Below are 22776 nucleotides of genomic sequence, written 5' to 3'. Positions count from 1 at the left end.
GTAGCATAGTATTTCGGTTCAGTGGTAAAGGGGCATTACCTTATTATGGTGCAGGCTGCTGCTCTGAGAGTAAATAGGTTTGATGATTATTTTCTTGGTGTCAGATATTAGACCAGTGTACATACAGATACTTTCACTGCTTTCGTTCTAAAGATGTTAAGAACATTCAAGTTTCAAAGGAGGTTTTGGTGGGAGGGCTGAATGGGGCACTAGTGATAAAGGTCCAGATGTACGGTGAATTAAACAGGTCGCAAACAGACTGTTTGGGACCGCTAACACGCATTTTGCTATGTACAAACCGTATTTTGCGAGTTGGCAACCTATTACCGACTCGCAAAATAGGGGTTGCGAGTCACAAATACGAAGGAGCGTGCCAAGGGTGTCCCTTCCTAATAGCCAGTCGCAGAGGGATGTACTATTGTTTTATGAACGGAATGTGGTCACAAAACAATCACAGTTTACCACCTACTAGAAGTAGGTGGTAAGCCAGTCACAAAAGGGAAGGGATCCCCAGGTCTTTGTGACTGGCAGTGAAAACATTTTTTACGAGCAGGAAGTGGTCCGACAGACCACTGCCTTCTCTTAAAAATGAAAGAGACCTTTTTTTTCTTTTTGAAACACATCTTGTTTTCCTTTAAGGAAAGCAAGCTGCATTAAAAAAAAGATGCTTTTTTAAAAACGCAAACACAGACATCCCCAGTAGGCCACGATCCCAGTGTTACTGCCCATTCCCAATGGGTTGAAAATTGCGAGCTGACTCATGAATATTGATGAGGTAGGTCCATAGTGACCACATTGGGAATTGCTAATGTGTCTGAGACACATTAGTACATTTCATTTTGCAAGTCTCTATTTGCGAGTCACACAAAAATAGCAATTACAGACACAAAATAAAATGGTTGCACATGAAGCCCAAAGTCTGATCTTTTGGAGTTTGTTGGAAATGTTCTTTGCATGATGAGGGGTAGAAATGGGAAATGAAGAGGTTGTATTATGATTGGGTGGTAGTTGTTCTGTGAGAATGCACGGCCAAATATGCTTGTGAATGAGGGCAATCCCCACTCTCCCCATTCAGTGTATGGCCATTATGTTCAGTGATATAGTCTGCTGTGTCAAAGACATGATTGTGGTGGAAGTAGGCCATATTTACGTGATAACAAAATGCATCATAGTTGTTTTGTGCAATCATGCACCTATTTCAATGTATGGTTGCAGAGTGTGCATTATTCAGCATGAGATGGTAAGTTGGAGGGTTTGTTTTGTAGGTGGTGTGTGTGTGCGCCAATGAGTTGAATTGCTCAGTGGTAATCTGTCACACAGTGCACTCACTGTAGTGTGTGTATTTTGTGTGTGGTGTGTGTGTGCATGTGTAGCACAGCGTATAGGTGTCTCATTAGAGGTTGTGTTCTAGGTCTAGGCACTTCCTGTCCTGAACAGGCCGAAAGGGGTGACAACATTGTCAGTGTTCACCTGGTAGACTGCACCTTAAAGTTGTGGAAATTAAGTGCGTGGCTCTGATTGGCTAGTCAATGTGGGACTCAATGGACCTTTCTGTGCTGTATATTGTGGGGTATTACTTTGTGGTCTTCTGTCTATGGGAGCACAAGTTCTGTTAATGTGTAAAAGATGAGCTTGGCTCTGATTGGCAGGGGCCAGCAGGAGGTGAGGGAAATGTCTGTGTGGTTCTGACTGTGACGTTCCTCAGCAGCCTGCTAGCCTTGAGATTGCTGCTTGGCCTGGTTGAAAGAAGGAGTTATGTTAAAAAATGTGGTGGGTTTTGTTGACCTGGGGCATGGTAGGTGTGAGTCAAAAAAATATCCACCATTTTCTGACAACATTTATAGATTGTCATTAGACCCTGTACACTGGGGCACTGCTATCCAGTGCCAACTGTACATGCACTGACCCCTAAAATGCTTAATCCCTGGTTGGATAATTTAGCCTTTCTATAAGGCCATTGTTTATGGTGTGGAAATACACTTATTGTGACATCCACTTCTGTGACAAAGGAAAACATGGCTTCAGCTGTATCATTGTCGCCTTATTACTGCAGTGTGATACCTGCAGTGTGACCTGTTAACATAACCCTTCTTAAGAGCTTAAGGAGTCCAATTTTAAATATTAGTAAGTCAGTTCTATGTAAATCTTTTAGCCCACAAGCTAGAGTGCATGGTCTTTAAAACGGGGACATACAGAAAAGTAATGTTACCATGTCCCCACAGCAACAAAAAAAAACTAAAAGCTTTATTCACTGTGGCAGTGGTAGCTACTATGTGTAAAACAAATTGAAAATGAAGATCGCTATGTCGAGAATGGGAAAAGCTAATAAAATATTGAAATAACTATCTTTAATAGGTATTAAAAGTCCAATTCAATGGTAACGTTGGTTTTTAATAAATATTTTATGAAATGAACGTTTTAAAAGTTACCCTTAACCTGCCTGAACTGATAGAAGGCTAATTAGCATAATCCTCTGCTAGCTTCCAGTCTATGCTCAAGCACAGGAATTCATGTGAAATGCCCTCCAAGAGCAAACAATAGGTTCACCTGAATAGGCAGGGATGGCCCTCTGAACTCCACAGAATGTTCTGTGTAGGGCATTGTGGGTATGCTGTTGATACCCCAATGTCAAATCCTGATTGATATACATTTTATACCACAAGTAATACTTGTGGCACATTTAAAAGGGAGCTAACAGGATACCAAGACAGTTCTTGTGTCTCCCCTCTCTTGTTGCTTAAGGAACCTGCGTTTGCCCTACCAGTCTTCCATCACAGGCTTGTTTTCAGTAATGCAAAAGTCAGCATTTTACCCTCAAAGGCCCATGTGCGTTCAGGAGACATACTAATCAACTATTGAATGGATTGGAAAGTCAGAGTAGTGGGTTGCTTCAGCAAAATATCACATTTATTTTAAAAAGATAAATGCCAGAAATGTAGTTGGGGAAGATAGGTTTGCATAGTGGTAGTTGTAATATATGTCAGGTCAAGCTTCACAATTGAGAGCAATGCAAGGACATGTAATAATTATGTTATACTCACATGAACGTATGTTTGTAGAAAGAGGTTTTTTTTTAATTTAAATGTACCTTGTTCTTTGCTTGATTCATCTTTTATAGGCTTTCAGAACATTAGCTTATGGGCAGTTTCATCACAGTCAAATACTGTATTAAGCTGTACGTGAGATTGAAATTTAGAAAAAGATATATGGTAACAAATGTGCTTCCTCTGCCATTTTGCAGTGTAGAACATTTGATTCCTTTAGAGGAATGTAGCACCTTCTGTTTAGTGTCCTCCTAAAAAAACTGCTTTGAAGAAGAAGTAACTTTATTGTTTGATTAATAAAAATCATTACAATAGTGAAAATGCGAGCACTATAAAACGTATGTCATGAATAGTTAAAATATTTACATTTATACCATCACAATGGGAATAAGAGATAAAATTCATCAGAAAAAACGATTTAAAATCTTAATAACCTGTTAATAAAAGTAGTTGTAAACCGTAGTTATCCGTTCTAGTTTTTCCATCTAATCGGATCAAATGCAGACATTTGCTTATAAGAAGCAACTTTTAATGACTTTAGTAATATAGTTCGGGGTTTGTGGTGGGGATCCTGGGGTTACAGTCTATTTATGTAATGAGCCCTCATTGTGATGGTATAAATGTAAATATTTTAACTATTCATGACATACGTTTTATAGTGCTCGCATGTTCACTATTGTAATGATTTTTTATTAATCAAACAATAAAGTTACTTCTTCTTCTTCTAACTGCTTTGAGTTGTTTTGCCATAGAACTGGCACTGAAAGTGATCAAGGGAATGCACGGTGAAAGGGATAATCAATGCATTTAAAAAGTCCAAACTTCACAAAATGACTATGAAATACAGATCAAGTTCTTTGGGGGTAAAATGTCATACCTTTTGGAGGAGAATCAGCCAGAAGTGGGTTGACAAAGATCAGCAATAGACCTGAAAAGATACATAGTGTGTTAACAGACTGGGTTGTGGCAGCATCAGTGCCATATCACCATTTCTCTAGGTACTCTTGTACTCACCTAAAATCAGGAGCTGAAGGTATGAGCTGGGTTGCTTCATGTTGTCCTCGCCTTGTTTCTAGAAACAATCGGTACCAGAGCATAATGATTAAGTACGTATTTAAAGACAGCTATAAAATGTAAGTGTATAGATTCATACGCAATAATACCCTGTGCATAGAGAGATGTGACATACAGCTTAAACTCACAGTTGGGCAAATAGGAAGGAGTTGGGACAGACTTTAGGTCAAGGATAAAACACTGTGAATGATGAGGAGACCATAGGAAAGTTACAGTAGACAGAAGGAAATATGAAATTACTACACATGCACATACAGGGACACAAAAGAATTCATACACAAACACACTGCACACACATATATATATATATATATATATATATATATATATATATATATATATTACCTACTGGCGGTCGCCAGTAGGTATATATAGTTAGGATTTTTTCTCTATGGGATTTTTGAAAATTCTATGTCTAATAACTTTGGCGTTTGTGGACGGAATTGGCTGAAATTTCCAGGAAAATGGCACATTTTGTTTCTGAGCAGCCCTTGAAAATTTGGGGGGGGTTCGTCAAGGGGGGGCCGAGAAAAAAGGGGGGTCCCAAAACGTGTTTTTAACATTGAGTTTTCCATAGGGCGGTTGGCCTCACTTTTAGCCCGAACGGCTGAATGGATTTGCACGAAACTTGGCAAAATTGTAGGGACTGGTAGCTCGATGTGCCTTTGCTAGGTCTCAATATATGTGCTTCAGTGGATTTTGAGAAATTAACGTTCAAAAACAAGATATATATCTGTAACAGCGCTCCGCTTCGCGGAGATAAAATTATCTCTGTATTACCTAGCTGTTGCTAACACCAGTTAGCGACGGCTAGTAGGAGATAGCGACCATCTTGGGCCCCACTTTGCATGTGAGTGATATTTATCACTAATGACATGCAAAGTGGGCATGCCAAGATGTTAGCGACTGGAAATAGTCGCTAACATCGCTATCTCCTATTACCAACTTTTGGAAATATTCGCGATAAGCGCGAATATCTCCAAAAGCTACCACCTGCCCTGAGCAGTTCTTAGCCATGTTATCCAATGGGAGGTGGATAACATGGCTAAGAGCATTAGCTCGGTAATGCATGAATATCGCGGAGTTTTCAGCGATATTAATGCATTGCGGTCGTTTTTTATCGTATTTGCGATAAACCTTGATAATAGCAAGGTTTATCTGCAATAATTTCTGAAGATGCTTAGCGGTAAAAAATTCGTTGCTAAGCATCGTTAGGGATAAATATCGCTTAACTTTGGTAATATGCCCCAACGTCTGTTAACGTTCGATTCGAAGGAAATCAGGAAGTGTTGAAAAACATTGTCTGCGCCATCTTTCCTTTTTTCAAATGCCACACTTTTGTCGTGCACGGCAGTCATTTTAGATGCCTTGACCAGACCCACTCTCTGCACGCTGTCGATCCTTAGCATGGCTCCCCACCCTCGCAAGCATCTCCCCCAGGCAGTGGTCACCCCCGCTCTCTGTCTTATGCATGGGTAATAAACCACCCCCCATCTGCGCTGCTCTTCACTGAGAATCACACCCTGTGCCCGCCCGACACCTCCCTTTCGCCCTATTCACTACCGCACCCTCTGACACTCCTTTTCCTCTGTGTCCGATTGTCCAGGCCGGTCCTAGGGTATCAGCTAGCCCTGCAGATGTAGTTTATGGCCCCAGCTGTAAAGAATCACCCCTCTTCAAAGGAGTTATAGTAGATCAAGGCCCACACTCGATGAGATCCGTCACAGCAGACGCGTTCCTATTATCTGAAAACTATCCTGTATTGTGATTGGGGAGGGGACCGAGCCTGAAGCGGAAGATTCCAGGGATGACTCTTTGTACATCAAAGTTTTTACAATTATGTGTCACATTAAAAATATATAGCACTCCAACAAAGTAGTAAGATTATAAAACTTTAATAACTTATAAATATATACAAGAAAACAAAAACAGTAATAACATATAAACATTTTTAGGGAAAAACAACGAAGTAGCGGTCGGCTGTGCGAATGGTCCCAACGCAGCACAACGTCCAGATTTCACTGATTTCGGCATCCGGCGTGGGGCGTCGTGGGGGGTGGGTCATCAGTAGCAAACTGTTGTGCGAATAGTTCCAAGGCAGCAGAACGATGGCACCAAGGTGATGTCCAGTAAGTTGCCGCACTGGTTTTGGTATCCTACAATGCTGCTCCGAATAACGGCGTGGGGCGCCCCGGGGGAGGCGGCGTGAACGGGCCTCTCCAGGTGGAGTCTCGTCTGTTGTAGTGGGGCGCCCCTTTACCGTTTCAGTTGCCATTCTGTCCGCTTTTGGTCCACTGTGTCAAAAGCCGCAATTCAGCTGAGTTGCGCCCACTCTTGCGGTGCAGCGATAGGCGGCTGTCACAGGACTCTCAAAATGGCGGCAGGCTGTTTCCTTTTTGGGCCTGGTCCACTGAAATGGCCCTGGGACACCTTGGAAATCGGACGCTTGTCTGCTAGGTCTTGGACCCCATTCTCGAAAGTGTCCCCTCCGCCTTGAGGATTCATCAAAAGTTTTGGCGGCCCCCGACTCCTGCAGGCTTCTGGTGTTGGATCTAGCCCTGATCTCTTGACTGGGTGAGAGTACTCTGCTTAATTCAGAGACTCTGTCCATCACCACCCCTTGTTGTAAATAATTTTGTCCACCCTAAGCGTGGAAGGGTATACTCAGATGTGAGTCCCTTGCTCATTGCACCATCAGGATTCAAGCAAGCCGGGCCGAAGACGCCTGAAATGGCAGAAACCGGTCCCCGGAAGCTTGTTTCCTTCCCAGTGTAAGAATTGGCTTTTGTAGTCTGGTCTGCCCTGTTCCCATGATGCACTGGGCCAGGGACAGACTAATTTGCATACAGCCAGGTTCTGAAACTGGGATGGTGCAATGAGCTAAAAAACGGTGTTGGATCTAGCCCTGATCTCTTGACTGGGTGAGAGTACTCTGCTTAATTCAGAGACTCTGTCCATCACCACCCCTTGTTGTAAATAATTTTGTCCACCCTAAGCGTGGAAGGGTATACTCAGATGTGAGTCCCTTGCTCATTGCACCATCAGGATTCAAGCAAGCCGGGCCGAAGACGCCTGAAATGGCAGAAACCGGTCCCCGGAAGCTTGTTTCCTTCCCAGTGTAAGAATTGGCTTTTGTAGTCTGGTCTGCCCTGTTCCCATGATGCACTGGGCCAGGGACAGACTAATTTGCATACAGCCAGGTTCTGAAACTGGGATGGTGCAATGAGCTAAAAAACGGTGTTGGATCTAGCCCTGATCTCTTGACTGGGTGAGAGTACTCTGCTTAATTCAGAGACTCTGTCCATCACCACCCCTTGTTGTAAATAATTTTGTCCACCCTAAGCGTGGAAGGGTATACTCAGATGTGAGTCCCTTGCTCATTGCACCATCAGGATTCAAGCAAGCCGGGCCGAAGACGCCTGAAATGGCAGAAACCGGTCCCCGGAAGCTTGTTTCCTTCCCAGTGTAAGAATTGGCTTTTGTAGTCTGGTCTGCCCTGTTCCCATGATGCACTGGGCCAGGGACAGACTAATTTGCATACAGCCAGGTTCTGAAACTGGGATGGTGCAATGAGCTAAAAAACGGTGTTGGATCTAGCCCTGATCTCTTGACTGGGTGAGAGTACTCTGCTTAATTCAGAGACTCTGTCCATCACCACCCCTTGTTGTAAATAATTTTGTCCACCCTAAGCGTGGAAGGGTATACTCAGATGTGAGTCCCTTGCTCATTGCACCATCAGGATTCAAGCAAGCCGGGCCGAAGACGCCTGAAATGGCAGAAACCGGTCCCCGGAAGCTTGTTTCCTTCCCAGTGTAAGAATTGGCTTTTGTAGTCTGGTCTGCCCTGTTCCCATGATGCACTGGGCCAGGGACAGACTAATTTGCATACAGCCAGGTTCTGAAACTGGGATGGTGCAATGAGCTAAAAAACGGTGTTGGATCTAGCCCTGATCTCTTGACTGGGTGAGAGTACTCTGCTTAATTCAGAGACTCTGTCCATCACCACCCCTTGTTGTAAATAATTTTGTCCACCCTAAGCGTGGAAGGGTATACTCAGATGTGAGTCCCTTGCTCATTGCACCATCAGGATTCAAGCAAGCCGGGCCGAAGACGCCTGAAATGGCAGAAACCGGTCCCCGGAAGCTTGTTTCCTTCCCAGTGTAAGAATTGGCTTTTGTAGTCTGGTCTGCCCTGTTCCCATGATGCACTGGGCCAGGGACAGACTAATTTGCATACAGCCAGGTTCTGAAACTGGGATGGTGCAATGAGCTAAAAAACGGTGTTGGATCTAGCCCTGATCTCTTGACTGGGTGAGAGTACTCTGCTTAATTCAGAGACTCTGTCCATCACCACCCCTTGTTGTAAATAAATGGCTTCTGGTGGGGAGCGGCTGCCATGATTGTTCGCGGAATGACTACGACGGAGCCACGAGATGGTGGTGCTTTCATGGTGACGCCAGCTTCAGTCTGAAACATTCAGAAACAAGGTGGGGCTTTCATCGTTTGGGGAAAAAAAAAAGTTTTCATCCAATGAAAAGTGTTGTTTTTAGGTCATATGATCAAGCCTTCCATCATTAGGAAACCAAAAGTAAAATGAACCAATGAAAAGTTTTATAAACAAGTCACATGACCTGTTATGCGGCATAGGGTATAAAATGCGGAGAAAATACGTTGGCACGTGAGGCGGCGTCAGTAGCGGACCGATGTGCGAATAGGCCGAAGGCAACACAACGCGCCAAGATCCGGATGGCTCCGAGGTGGTGTCCAGCAAGTTGCAGCACTGGTGTGGCCATCCTACAATGCTGAAAGTCGGCGTGGGGCGCCCTGTTGGCCTGTGAGTTCGCGTCAGTAGCGGACCGATGTGCGAATAGGCCGAAGGCAGCACAACGCGCCAAGATCCGGATGGCACCGAGGTGGTGTCTAGCAAGTTGTCGCACTGGTGTGGCCATCCTACAATGTTGAAAGTCGGCGTGGGGCGCCCCGTTGGCCTGTGAGATGGCGTCAGTAGCGAACCCATGTGCGAATGGGGCCAAAGGCAGCGCAACAATATTTTCGGAATAGAAGACACCACAAGGCGCTGAGATGCCAAGATCCGGATGGCACCGAGGTGGTGTCTAGCAAGTTGTGGCACTGGTGTGGCCATCCTACAATGGTAAAAGTCGGCGTGGGGCGCCCTGTTGGCCTGTGAGATGGTGTCAGTAGCGGACCGATGTGCGAATGGGGCCAAAGGCAGCGCAACAATATTTTCTGTATGGAAGATACCACTAGGCGTTGAGATGCCAAGATCCGGATGGCACCGAGGTGATGTCTAGCAAGTTGCTGTACTGGTGTGGCCATCCTACAATGCTGAAACTCGGCGTGGGGCGCCCCGTTGGCCTGTGAGGTGGCGTCAGTAGCGGACCGATGTGTGAATAGGCCGGAACCAGCACAAGGCGCCAAGATCCGGATGGCACCGTGGTAGTTTCATAGTTGAGAGGCACTTCATCTGCAGTGGGGCGCCGAGATCCGGATGGCACGAGGTGATGTCTAGCAAGTTGCTGTACTGGTGTGGTCATCCTACAATGCTGAAACTCGGCGTGGGGCGCCCCATTAGCCTGTGAGATGGCGTCAGTAGCGGACCGATGTGCGAATGGGGCAAAGGTAGCGCAAGAATATTTTCTGAAGAGAAGACACCACAAGGCGCTGAGATTCGGTTACCCCCGAGGTGATGTCTAGCAAGTTGCCGCACTGGTGTGGCCATCCTACAATACTGCTCCGAATAACGGCGTGGGGTGCCCGAAGGGGGGGGGGAGGCGGCGTGAACGGGCCTTCCTAGGTGGAGGCTCGTCTGCTGTAGTGGGGCGCCCCTTTACCGTTTCAGTTGCCATTCAGCTGAGTTTCGGCCGCTCTTGATGCTACAGCGACAGGCGGCTGCAACAGGACTCTCAAAATGGCGGCCTGTTCTTTGGATTTGGGCCTGGTCTACTAAAATGGCCCTGGGACACTTTAGAACTCGGACGCTCGATTTTTTTTTTTCCTTTCCTGTACATGCAAAAAAAGGTAAATTCCCAATACGTTACACGCTTCATCTGCCACGATGTACTCTCCAGAGGAACCGAAAAAAAATATAGTTATGGTAACTATACCATGCATCGTCATATGGAGAGGTGGCACCAATTAATTATAGTGCTGCATAAAAGAGAGATTTGGAGGAGAACCCCCGACCTGCCAGTACATTCATCAAACAAGTGGCACTGACAGCATCAGAGGCAAGGGAAATGGTCCCAAATATTTAGAACTTTGGAAAGATTAAAATGACATGTTTAGATTGTGGCAAATTAATTTCATGTGGACAGATGAGTGTTACTCTAATAAATACAGCATATGAACATCATCATAGTCGATGGTTGGTAGAGACATTTTGACTATATCCTGGACCTGCCCGTCCTCGCCCAAAATGGTGCCGGAATAAATGGGACTCGTAACTCCTTGTTGTGTACTGGTTGCAGAACCTTGAAATCACGAGATACGTATGCAGTTTTGAAGCATATGGCGGGCGGGGACGAGAATTGATTGAATATTTCGACATCCCTATTGATATTAAGTTCTGATGTGTTATTGATTACTGTACTATTGAAAGTTCGAATTAACGTCACCCATGGTACTTGCCCGCAAATGTATATCTAGATAATTTTATTGTAACTGGCCCTGTCGTATTTTAATTATAAAATGTACGTCCACCGATTCCGCAACTGTTAGACACCTTAGTTCTTGCAACCTAATGGCCCGCCCGTTACGTTCCTCTACAGTGTAAATGTCTACTCATCATATACGATTACAGTTTGCTCCGTGGCCGGCCCACGTGGTTATAGGCTCGTATTTGTATAATGAAATTTTCACAATAAAGGTTTTTAAAAGAAAACATGGTAGTAGTATATACATTGGTAAAGTTTTTAATAATAGTCACTGTTTTAGAATCATTAAAAGGCAAGTGAAATAAAGCAGACCAATTACATGAAGGGTAAAAGGTATAATACGCAGGAACGCAGTAAAGATAAATGGTCAAGGGCTGTTGTGTTTTCTACTCCTGCAACATAAAGTGATCGATAAGAATCTCATATTCAGGCGTATCGGCGACTAAGACAGCAGGTCGACCCTCTTTTGCTCAACGGCTCCGTCATGGGACGAAGAAACGCTCTTTTTCTCGAAAAAAGAATATATTTTACTTGCAGGACAGTTGTAAATTTTCCGGGAAAGTACATTAGCCTGGAACATTATAACATATATTTTAGAAAAAATAATGTTCGGAAGTAATAAAAAGCGTAATTTTTAGGTCATATGACCAAGCCTTTCATCATTAGAATAAGAAAAGTAAAATGAACCAATGAAAAGTTTTATTAACAAGTCACATGACTTGTTATGCTTACGTTACGCGCTGCGCGTCGCGCCCCGGATGACTTCCGGATGCGCTAACGCGGCGCGTCATATGACGCATTACGCGACAACGCAGGTCCAGAATATAGTCAAAATGTCTCCACCAACCAGCGGTCGGAACACAACCCCTTTCAGCAGGCTAAATAGTTCTGTTAAATGACAACAGAAGGGACAGGCAACAAGAACCATCAGTCAAAGAGGGGAGGGCTAGTTCTTCTCTACCGGGTTACATTGGGGCGCTACCGGAACTGATCGAATTGGTAGTCTACAGTGTTTCTGGATGTTTCAGACTGAAGCTGGGGTTAGCATGAGAGCACCACCATTTCGTAGCTCCGTCGTGGCCATTCCGCAACCAATCATGGCAGCCGCTCTTTATCGTTATTTTGGGCGGGGTGGGTGGCGGAGCCGAGCTGTTTTGCAGCCATCATTGTGTGGAGTTCAGTTCATCTCACTAGTTTTGTATTTGTCATGAGGGGTTGTTCCTAATGTTTCTATTTTAGCGAGGTCAAAAAGAGATCCCATTAGTGGCCTTCTGATTTTGCTCGATTCCTTTTCTTTTTTTTTACACGATTTTTCGTTATCTGCAAAGACTAAACAGAGTATTGCGACTCTGTGTTTGTTTGTAAATAGAGAATGAACCAAAGAGAACCAATTCTAAAACAGTAAATAATTGGATAACAATCAATCAAATGGAGAGAGAAGCAGGCACGACGTATTACAACGGGGGCAAAGGCCTGCGTTAACTACCTTTCACTATCTGCAAAGAGAGAGTACTCCTAATAGAAATGAGGGGGGGGGCACCATTCAAAGCAGATCAGTGTGCATAAACACGAAAATGTTTTCACTTACCACGTACTTGACATTCGACAGCTTATGATATTTGCTATTAAAAAACCATTGAAATTCACTGAAAAAACCATAGGTTATAGACCATATATAGTTAGGAGTTAGCATTTACAAAACCTTGAAAATTCACTGAAAAACCATAGGTTATAGACCATATATAGTTAGGAATTAGCATTTAAAAAACCTTATTTTACTCACACAAAACCATTGAAATTCCATATATAGTTAGTTGCACTAACTATATACCGCGCACCCGCAATCCACTGCTGATGATGTCACATATTACATCATTCATGACATGGTCAGTGACATCACTGATGACATCACTGATGACATCTCAAATGACATCACTGATGACATCACTGATGACATCTCATTTGACATCAATGACCACATCACTGATGATATCATTCATGTGACAATACAATGCATCTCCTCACATTTTAATATAACCTCTGTTTCACCCAGTGTTAAATACAGAGTATAATTTTTGAAACCATTGACACACCAATACTAGTTACTACATACGCACTCACTGATTCCTACGTCTACACACACATTCACTCATTCACCCATACAATCATTCATACATACAATCACTCATCTTTACAACACTATCATATGCACTCATACACCTATACAGACACTCACACTCTGCCACTCATCCATGGAGTTACTCACACACCTAGTCAGTCCTGTAAAGAATCAATCACACTTCCATTTTCTTGTCTATACAGTTAAACGTAGAGCACCTTACAATTTCAAACATATACTAACACATACTTACTTTCTTATACAATCATTGATACAAGTACACATTGATCTGCACAGAGTCACACACCTCCCAGCCAGCCACACACACACTCAGTCTCCCATACAAATACTTGGACAATCAATCAGTAACCCATATAGTTAATCATATAGCTACTGATCAACACATGCAGCAGTTTACAGAACAACAGACATAATGATGCACAAATTAAGACAGTTTAGTCACTAACCCATGCACTCAGTGAGACACATTTAATCACTCACTCATACATTCAGTCATGCACCTACTAAATCCTTCGTCCAGGCACTTATACATCTACTCATTCTCCAATATGTAAAACATATTTAAACTTTACAGAAACACACAGTCACTGGATGATGTCATCAGTGATGTCATCAGTGATGTCATTTGAGATGTCATCAGTGATATCATCAGTGATGTCACTGACCGTGTCATGAATGATGTAATACGTGACATCATCAGCAGTGGATTGCGGGTGCGCGATATATAGTTAGTGCAACTAACTATATATGGAATTTCAATGGTTTTGTGTGAGTAAAATAAGGTTTTTTAAATGCTAATTCCTAACTATATATGGTCTATAACCTATGGTTTTTTCAGTGAATTTTCAAGGTTTTGTAAATGCTAATTCCTAACTATATATGGTCTATAACCTATGGTTTTTTCAGTGAATATATATATATATATACATGCAACAAAATCCTGCTAATCCAGCTCTCGACGCTGCACATAAACCACAGGTACAGACCACTCAGACGCCAAAGGTTAGTTGAATAGAGTGTTCTTTATTTTCTCCTCTCCACCAGCATGACGCGTTTCGGCTGTATTGCTACAGCCTTGATCACATATATCACATATATCACATATATATATATATATATATATATATATATATATATATATATATATATATATATATATATATATATATATATATATATATATATATATATATATATGTATATATATATACATATATATATATATATATATATATATATATATATATATATATATATATATTACCTACTGGCGGTCGCCAGTAGGTATATATAGTTAGGATTTTTTCTCTATGGGTTTTTTGAAAATTCTATGTCTAATAACTTTGGCGTTTGTGGACGGAATTGGCTGAAATTTTCAGGAAAATGGCACATTTTGTTTCTGAGCAGCCCTTGAAAATTTGGGGGGGGTTCGTCCAGTGGGGGCCGAGAAAAAAGGGGGGTCCCAAAACGTGTTTTTAACATTGAGTTTTCCATAGGGCGGTTGGCCTCACTTTTAGCCCGAACGGCTGAATGGATTTGCACGAAACTTGGCAAAATTGTAGGGACTGGTAGCCCGATGTGCCTTTTGTAGGTCTCAATATATGTGCTCCAGTGGATTTTGAGAAATTAACGTTTAAAAAAAGATATATATCTGTAACAGCGGACCGGTTAGCGCTCTGGTTCGCGGACTTTTCGCGCAACGGAGCTTTGTGAAGCGAAGCTGATTGGTTCTCCGGCGTCTGTCAACATTCCAAACAGTCCGTAGCGGCCGCCATCTTGTCTCTCGGTAGGATCGAGAGACAAGAGGAGGTCAAAACAAAGGGGGAAATAACTATAAGGGGGCATAGTAGATCCTCGCTGACCCCCTAGGTTTGATGTGGAGGTTTTAAAAGGGCCCCGCGGGGCAAAAAAAAATAATAAAAATAATAATTGAACGGCTGAATGGATTTGCACGAAACTTGGCAAAATATTAGGGACTGGTAGCCCGATGTGCCTTTGCTAGGTCTCAATATATGTGCTCCAGTGGATTTTGAGAAATTAACGTTCAAAAAAAGATATATATCTGTAACAGCGCTCCGCTTCGCGTAACGGAGGTTTGCGAAGCTGATTGGTCATTCTGTCACTGGGCTATAGTTGGGCTACATCTGGCTGATATTTGGGCTACATTTGTTTTTTTGTGTGTCTGGCGGCCATCTTTGGGCTACATTGGGCTACATTGGGCTTCATTGGGCTACATTCGGCTAATTAGCAAATAGCTCATCGCAAACTAGGAATGGTAAAGAATCGCTATTTATTCCTTAAAGTTCGCTATTTAGGAAATGCAAATAACTTTGATGATACATATGGCGGTTCATCTCTAACAAGATAAGAAGCATAGGGATAGATTTATGATGACTGGCGCATCACCAGGGATGTGTTAGTCATTCTGTGCCGCTGTTCCGTCACCTATGGTGTGCTGCATTTACAATGCGGCGCATCACGGGGCAAAAACAGCACAGATGCGTGATGTATCTGTGCCGTAAAGGTGGCGCATTGCTGGAGTTGTATCGCAAGTGTGATGAAGCTCCAGCAAGGGTCGGGGGTGCCCCTGTCGCAGGGTTTCTGTTCTCACACAGAACTGTGGACAGAGGATTGGAACCTCGGCGAATTAGGGTGTCCCAAAACTCACGTTAGTAATCAAAAACTATTTAGCAAGCTAGGTACAGTGTCACATTGGATATAACAAACTCTCAATGTTTAGACAATCCATAATATGAACTTATAGTACCTCAGGATACGTGGAACTCATGAACAGTCGGTCGTTATATATTTCCTAGAAACCAGAACATGGAGTTAAGAAGAACACATGTGTATTTGAAATGTTTATTTACTAATGCCGTCTTCTCAGGCGTAGTACCTTAGATAATAAAAGTACACATATTATCAGTAGCAAAATTACCAGCATAGTTACTAGTACATAAAAAGTGAATGGTGATAGTATGTTAACATGCTGTAAATGAATAAGAGTTAGCAACACTTATAAGCAGCCGCGGGCCGTGGAGGGAGTTACGGTGAGGCAGGGAGGCGGGGAGGGGGAGAAGCAGGGTGGAGAATACAAGTACACATATTATCAGTAGCAAAATTACCAGCATAGTTACTAGTACATAAAAAGCGAATGGTGACAGTATGTTAACATGCTGTAAATGAATAAGAGTTAGCAACACTTATAAGCAGCCGCGGGCCGTGGAGGGAGTTACGGTGGGGCAGGGAGGCGGGGAGGGGGAGGGGCAAGGTAGAGAGGGCTCCACCCTGCTTCTCCCCCTCCCCGCCTCCCTGCCTCACCGTAACTCCCTCCACGGCCCGCGGCTGCTTATATCTCACCCTCCCTAATACACATATTATATTATTTGCTAAGAAGGTCTCTTTGTGTTGGTTTAGGGCGTGCCCATACTTTAGTGTCTTAGATTTGAAGGAATCACATCAGCATACACCAGCTCTCTCTTCATGTGAACCGCATCAACTGTTGTGTATGTGTGTTCGGCAAAGCAATATAAAACCCGCCTCATGCCCAGAATTGGCAGAAGTTGCACTTATGTTATGAGTATGAAGTCGTGGAGATCAGACCTCATAACAATTCTGTATCGTGTTGTTCTTGAAACTTTAGCACTCGCTGTACAGATATAGTTTAACAAGTAAAGCAGATAGTAGACCAATAACATATTATTCTCATGTAAACCACGATGAACTACTAGGTGGAAAGCTAAAGCAACAACTAAATGTCGTGTGCAGAAGTTGCAAAAAAGGAAAAATGGCGTTTAAACCGGTAATGAGCCCATGCTAACTTAACACGGTGTAAAGATATCCAGGACCTAGATGACACCTCCTCATGATCCGGAAACGAACTGAATAAGATAATAGAAGTGCCATCTCATGAGAGCAGATTGCAAGTTTATATGTGGACGGTCCGCAAGGTAAAGCATTAAAAACTAGGAAAATTCAATGCTAAAGAAAAATAAAACAGCCAAGTACTTTATCGAGTCTTAAGCCAATAGGCAAGGTAAATAATAAAAACTTGACAATTAAGTCAATGAATTGTCAATGAAATGCTAGTACTCAGCATATGAAACATGAAAAAGGTCTATGACATAACTGTGTATGCAAAATAAGCTGCAACAGCCTCCAACAGGAAGTCACCGTCTTCATCCGAAAACAGTTCAGCCATCCAATTTAAAAGCGGAAAAGAACATACGTGCTCTCCCAGCACCGGATCCTCTATCACCATCAGAGGACAGCTCGGTGGGTTTTCAAGAAAGCTGTGTTCCAAGAAAGACTGTGCTGCCGCCAGTAAATTCCAGGGACCAAGTAGTCCATGCATCAATGCCACAGCCATAATCCTTTCGCCAGGACAAATCAACTCGTGAGTAATGATAGGAGTCATCAGCTGATTAAAGTCGACGTCAGGAGAAACCGGTCCGCAGAGACACAAATCAATGGCCCAATCGAAATCACAGGTCAGGCAGTGAAATACAGGCTGGACACAGGTGAAGTAGGAGAACCGAAAAGATAATCCATATGCCGTGCTTAATATCGCCAACGGCATTGTGCCATAATATTCTAGCATGCGATTGCGGAACAGTGTCAGCAGCTGCAGGGTCGGAGGTTGCATAGGAGGGACATCCATATTTAAAAATGTAAAAAAGCACAAGAGCGTCCGCTGGTAATGCAAGTAAAAATGCAATCCACGAACCAGAGTGGAGAAAATGGAATGAAAGGGAGCAGGGATGACTCCAAAGATTTTCTCAAATGAAGTCACGAGACCACTGGTAACAACTTTAAAAAAGTGTGCCAGGGATTTTGTGGAGGATGCGTTAAAGATAGTCGGAAACATGTTGCTGAAATTGAAAGGCAAACCTGTGTACGGGTGTTCGCTATGTGAAGTACGAAAGTTTCACGGGCCGAACTCAAGGCCACCTCTCTCTGAGACAAAAGAGCTCTTATTCTTGTCATGCCGTTGAAACGTGTCCCAAGGTTGGTATTTGTGGCCAGATTGAAAACTCCCTATGTTCATGTGTGGGAGGAAATAGAACATTTCTGCAGCAAATAACCCGTTCACTTACTGTTACGATAAAAGGAATACTTTTAATTAACTCAGAACAATCTTCATTATTGAGCATCAAATAACTACCATTTTCCAACAACTTGAACGTGGGGATGATAGCAGGAACTGGCGTGCCTTGCAACACGCAAGCCATATTTGGTCGGTGTTTGTTGCATGAATCGTGTAACTGTATGTGCCTACACATTAGTGAATGATCTGGCGTCTCAGTGCATTCCTCTCCATTCAGATAAACTTCTTGATCATCTTTGAAACATCTGTATGTGTATGGAAGCGACCAGACCTCATGAACAAAAGCACTACCTAAAGGTTCATAAAGACCTATTGGTATATATTTCATACAATTTGAAAACTTATATAAAGCAAAAGGCAGCGTTATTAAACCGTGGATAAGGCATGTTGCCAAAAAACCCGCAATCCTCTGCTGATGATGTCACTGAGCATGTCATGAATGATGTAATATGTGACATCATCAGTAGTGGATTATGGGTAATAGTATCTCTAGTTTACTCCCCTATAGCTGTCTTTCTTTTAACATAAGTGTGTGTTTCCTTCCCTTATACTTACTGTTTTTGGTTCGCTTCCAGTTCGCGTACCAGCGAGCGAACTAGGAAGCGAACTAAGAGAAATAGAGGTTGGCACAGTTCCAAATATTGTACCAATTTTTTAATAACGGGGAGGTAGTTCTGAAAAGAACTTTTTTTTTTATTTTTCTGAACATTTTTTTAATGTTTTTGAATTTTTCGGAACAGTTTTATATTTTTTTGGGTTTTTCTTGGAGGGGGCAATGAAAACGATTCATTGTAAAGGGCTCAACAGGAGCAACAAAACAAAAAAAAGAAGTATTTATTATTTTGGGCGTTTCGGACAAACTTGCATATGATAGTCAATAGCTCTGTTGATCAGAGTGATGCTTCTTTCTCCGTAGGAAATGAATCCATCGCAAAATACGCAGGTGTGTTTTACTTCACCAAATCTCATTTGTATATTTGGCACCATCTCCCTGCCCTCTGGTCCCGTTACTTCCGGTACAACAGATCTTCTGGCCATAATAGGGAGATTATCTAGGTCGTTCCGAAACTGTGCAGCACTGTAGTTGTTAGGATGCCACCTAGTCATATGGCGATGCATTGTGTAGTTTCCGAAACTGTATTTTTTGTCGGTCCCTCTGGACAGTCTATCTTGACATATAAGGCAAGTTACGTATCTTGCATTTACTTTTTTCTGACCTTTGGGAATTTTAAAAAATTGCCAAATGAAGTTTTCTTTCCGGTGAGACGTCTTGGGCTGCTCAGGCAAAAACTGCCTCTCTTCGTGCTCGTCCTCCTGTTCCTCTTCTTCTTCTTCTTGTTGAATTACAACTTGAGCAGGTGGTCCACTCTTCCTTGGATGTGGTGGAGGTGGTGGGGAAGCACCAGCTGAAGCTACTAAAGAAGCCATTGCTCAGTGATCACAAAGGGTCTTTCTCTCACAATGATGAAAGTCAGAGTGAGGAAAGAAGGAGGGATTTTCATCATTTGGGAAAAACAAGAGTTCTCAACCAATCAAAAGTGTTCATTTTAGATTATATGACCTAGTCTTACATCATTAGGAAACCAAAAGTGAAATGAACCAATGAAAAGTGTTATTACCAAGTCACATGACTTGCTGTGTTTACGTTAAGCGCTTTGCAGGGCCTCCCGGTTTGCTTCCAGAAACCTGCGCTTTGGCACTCGCTTCGCGTACCAGTTCGCTAACGTAGCACGTCATATGACGTATCACGCGACAACGTGGAACGTCATGCGGACGGGAGGCGTCACGATGTTGTTTTCTAACGCGGCACTTGCGGTAAAGAAACGTTTACCGGCTCGCGGTCTATTTCGCGGCATCAAGGTCAGCTAACGGGAAGCTTCCCGATTCGCGAAGCGGGAACGAAGAAAAAAAAATATTTTAAAAAAAAATTATTCATAAACATATAAAATATATTTTTGGATTTAAAGAAGAATACATTTTACAGCTACAGATATTAGCTGTTAAAAAAACAATGAAATTCACAGAAAAAACCATAGGTTATAGACCATATATAGTTAGGAATTAGCATTTACAAAACCTTGAAAATTCACTGAAAAAACCATAGGTTATAGACCATATATAGTTAGGAATTAGCATTTAGAAAACCTTATTTCACTCACACAAAACCATTGAAATTCCATATATAGTTAGTTGCACTAACTATATATCGCGCACCCGCAATCCACTGCTGATGATGTCACATATTACATCATTCATGACATGGTCAGTGACATCACTGATGACATCACTGATGACAACATCCAGTGATTATGTGTTTCTGTAAAGTTTAAATATGTTTTACATATTGAAGAATGAGTGGATGTATAAGTGTCTGAATGAAGGTTTTAGTAGGTGCGTGATTGACTGTATGAGTGAGTGATTAAATGCGTCTTACTAAATGCACGGGTTAGTGACTAAACTGTCTGAAAGTGTGCATCAGTATGTCTGTTGTTGTGCAAGCTGCTGCATGTGTTGATCAGTAGCTATATAAGTAGCTATATGGGTTATTGATTGGTTGCACAAGTATTTGTATGGGAGACTGAGTGTGTGTATGGCTGGCTGGGAGGTGTGTGACTCTGTGCAGATCAATGTGTACTTGTATCAGTGATTCTATAAGAGAGTAAGTATGTGTTAGTATATGTTTGAAAATGTAAGGTACTCTATGTTTAACTGTGTAGATTAGAAAATGGAAGTGTGATTGATTCTTTACAGGACTGACTAGGTGTGTGAGTAACTCCATGGATGAGTGGCAGAGTGTGACTGTCTGTATAGGTGTATGAGTGCATATGATAGTGTTGTAATAATGAGTGACTGTATGTATGAGTGATTGTATGGGTGAATGAGTGAATGTGTGTGTAGACGTAGGAATCAGTGAGTGCGTATGTAGTAACTGGTATTGGTGTGTCATGATGTCATCAGTGATGTCATTTGAGATGTCATCAGTGATGTCATCAGTGATGTCATTTGAGATGTCATCAGTGATGTCACTGACCATGTCATGAATGATGTAATATGTGACATCATCAGCAGTGGATTGCGGGTGCGCGATATATAGTTAGTGCAACTAACTATATATGGAATTTCAATGGTTTTGTGTGAGTGAAATAAGGTTTTCTAAATGCTAATTCCTAACTATATATGGTCTATAACCTATGGTTTTTTCAGTGAATATATATATATATATATATATATATACACACACACACACAAACATTCCGGTGGAGTGAACACAGGAAAGAGCAACAGCACATATCGGAACATACCTACCAGTATATACATTTTTTAACATCAAAAAGAATATTGTGAAGATAAGTAAATGTAGGTAAATAGGTAAGTATAGGGTTACTGTATATAACTTCACAAATTTAGTGCCAATATATATGTAAAACAAGGGTTAAAGTGACGTTATACTTAGCTCAGATTTTACTCATACAAAGTCAGTGAAATTCAGCACTTATAGTCACCTGACCTAACTATAACTTACACGCCCCGCAATGCACTGCTTATGAGTTCACACATAGCATCACTCATGACATGGTCAGTGACATCACTGATGACACCTCAAATGGCATCCCTGATGACATCAAGGTGAGCAAGTGCATGAGAGTTTGAGGGGTCACCGAATGGGTGTGAGTCTCCGTGTGGGTCTAGGAGTTGGTGCCCGAGTGTCTCAGTGGGTCTGTGAATGGATGTATGAGTGTCTTAGTGGATCTGTCATTGGGTGTGTGAGTCTCAGAATATGTCTGTGAGTCTAGTGTGTGAGTGTTTGAGTGACACTGTGAGTTGGTACATGACTCTCTCAGTAGATATGTGAGTGGATGCATGAGTCTCTGAGAGAGTTTGTGGCTGGGTGCGTGAGTGTCTGAGTAGGTCTATGAATGGTGCATGAGTCGCTGAGTGGGTCTGATGTCTGTGACTGGATATGTGAGAGTCTGAGTGGGTCTGTGAGTGGGTGCATGAGTCTCTGAGTGGGTTACCAACTTAGCGGTGAAGTGTATGCTTTTTAAAGGAGCATAACACTGCCCCCTGCACCTAAGGGGCTGCAGAGGCCTGTGTTACGCTCCTCACTATCCTCTGCTGCTCCAACCAGGATTCAATGTGCTTTGGGATTGTGGGGAGGCCAAATTCAGCAAACTCAGTAATGTAACATCGGATTTGTCCACTGGAGGGTGATGAACTTTGGGCCATATAATGAAGACTGGGCGATAAAATTATCGCCACTTTATTGGCAGTAAACTGCCGCTAAAGGGGCGATAATGGGCTTGATAATATGCCCTTGAGAATTCCCATAGAAACCCAGGTTAGACATCTAACCTGGGCTTCTATGCGAATTCTCTAGGGCATATTATGAAGCCCATTATCGCCACTTTAGCGCCAGTTTCCTGCCGATAAAGCGGCGATAATTTTATCGCCCAGTCTTGATATTATGCCCCTTTGTTTTAATTTCAAGCTCGGCTACAGAAAACCCATTTGGGTAAAGTGTGCAGTTTTGAACTCACTTAGGAGGCCCACTGAAGGGCAGGATTGGTATTTCACTGGGTGAGCAGTTGCTGCAATTAGTTTGCTGGAGTTCCAGGCATTTGGCATACGAGCAAGAGCTGAGGAAGTCTGAAACACCTTAGGCCTCATGAAAAATAATTCTATATATGTTGCTGGCTTGGCTGTAGTCTGCAATAAAGAAATTGAGAACTGACTGTGAG

At 42.6% G+C, this 22776-nt stretch overlaps 1 protein-coding gene across 1 annotated transcript in view; it reads right to left on the bottom strand.

Moving 5' to 3' along the window:
* Window positions 1-22776, bottom strand: part of LOC144770640 (zonadhesin-like) — a 73568-nt gene that overhangs the window by 40259 nt on the left and 10533 nt on the right. Inside the window, exons 2-3 of the mRNA XM_078655335.1 lie at window positions 4059-4116; window positions 3922-3972 (exon numbers count right to left, since the gene is read on the bottom strand). Coding sequence (XP_078511461.1) covers window positions 3922-3972; window positions 4059-4098 — 91 coding nt within the window. The 5' untranslated portion in view covers window positions 4099-4116. The remainder of the gene's footprint in view (window positions 1-3921; window positions 3973-4058; window positions 4117-22776) is intronic.

Source organism: Lissotriton helveticus, chromosome 7 (genome assembly GCF_964261635.1).
Source record: "Lissotriton helveticus chromosome 7, aLisHel1.1, whole genome shotgun sequence".
Classification (NCBI taxonomy): domain Eukaryota; kingdom Metazoa; phylum Chordata; class Amphibia; order Caudata; family Salamandridae; genus Lissotriton; species Lissotriton helveticus.
The sequence above is the reverse complement of the archived record's forward strand: the minus strand, read 5'-3'. Positions and strand labels throughout refer to the sequence as shown.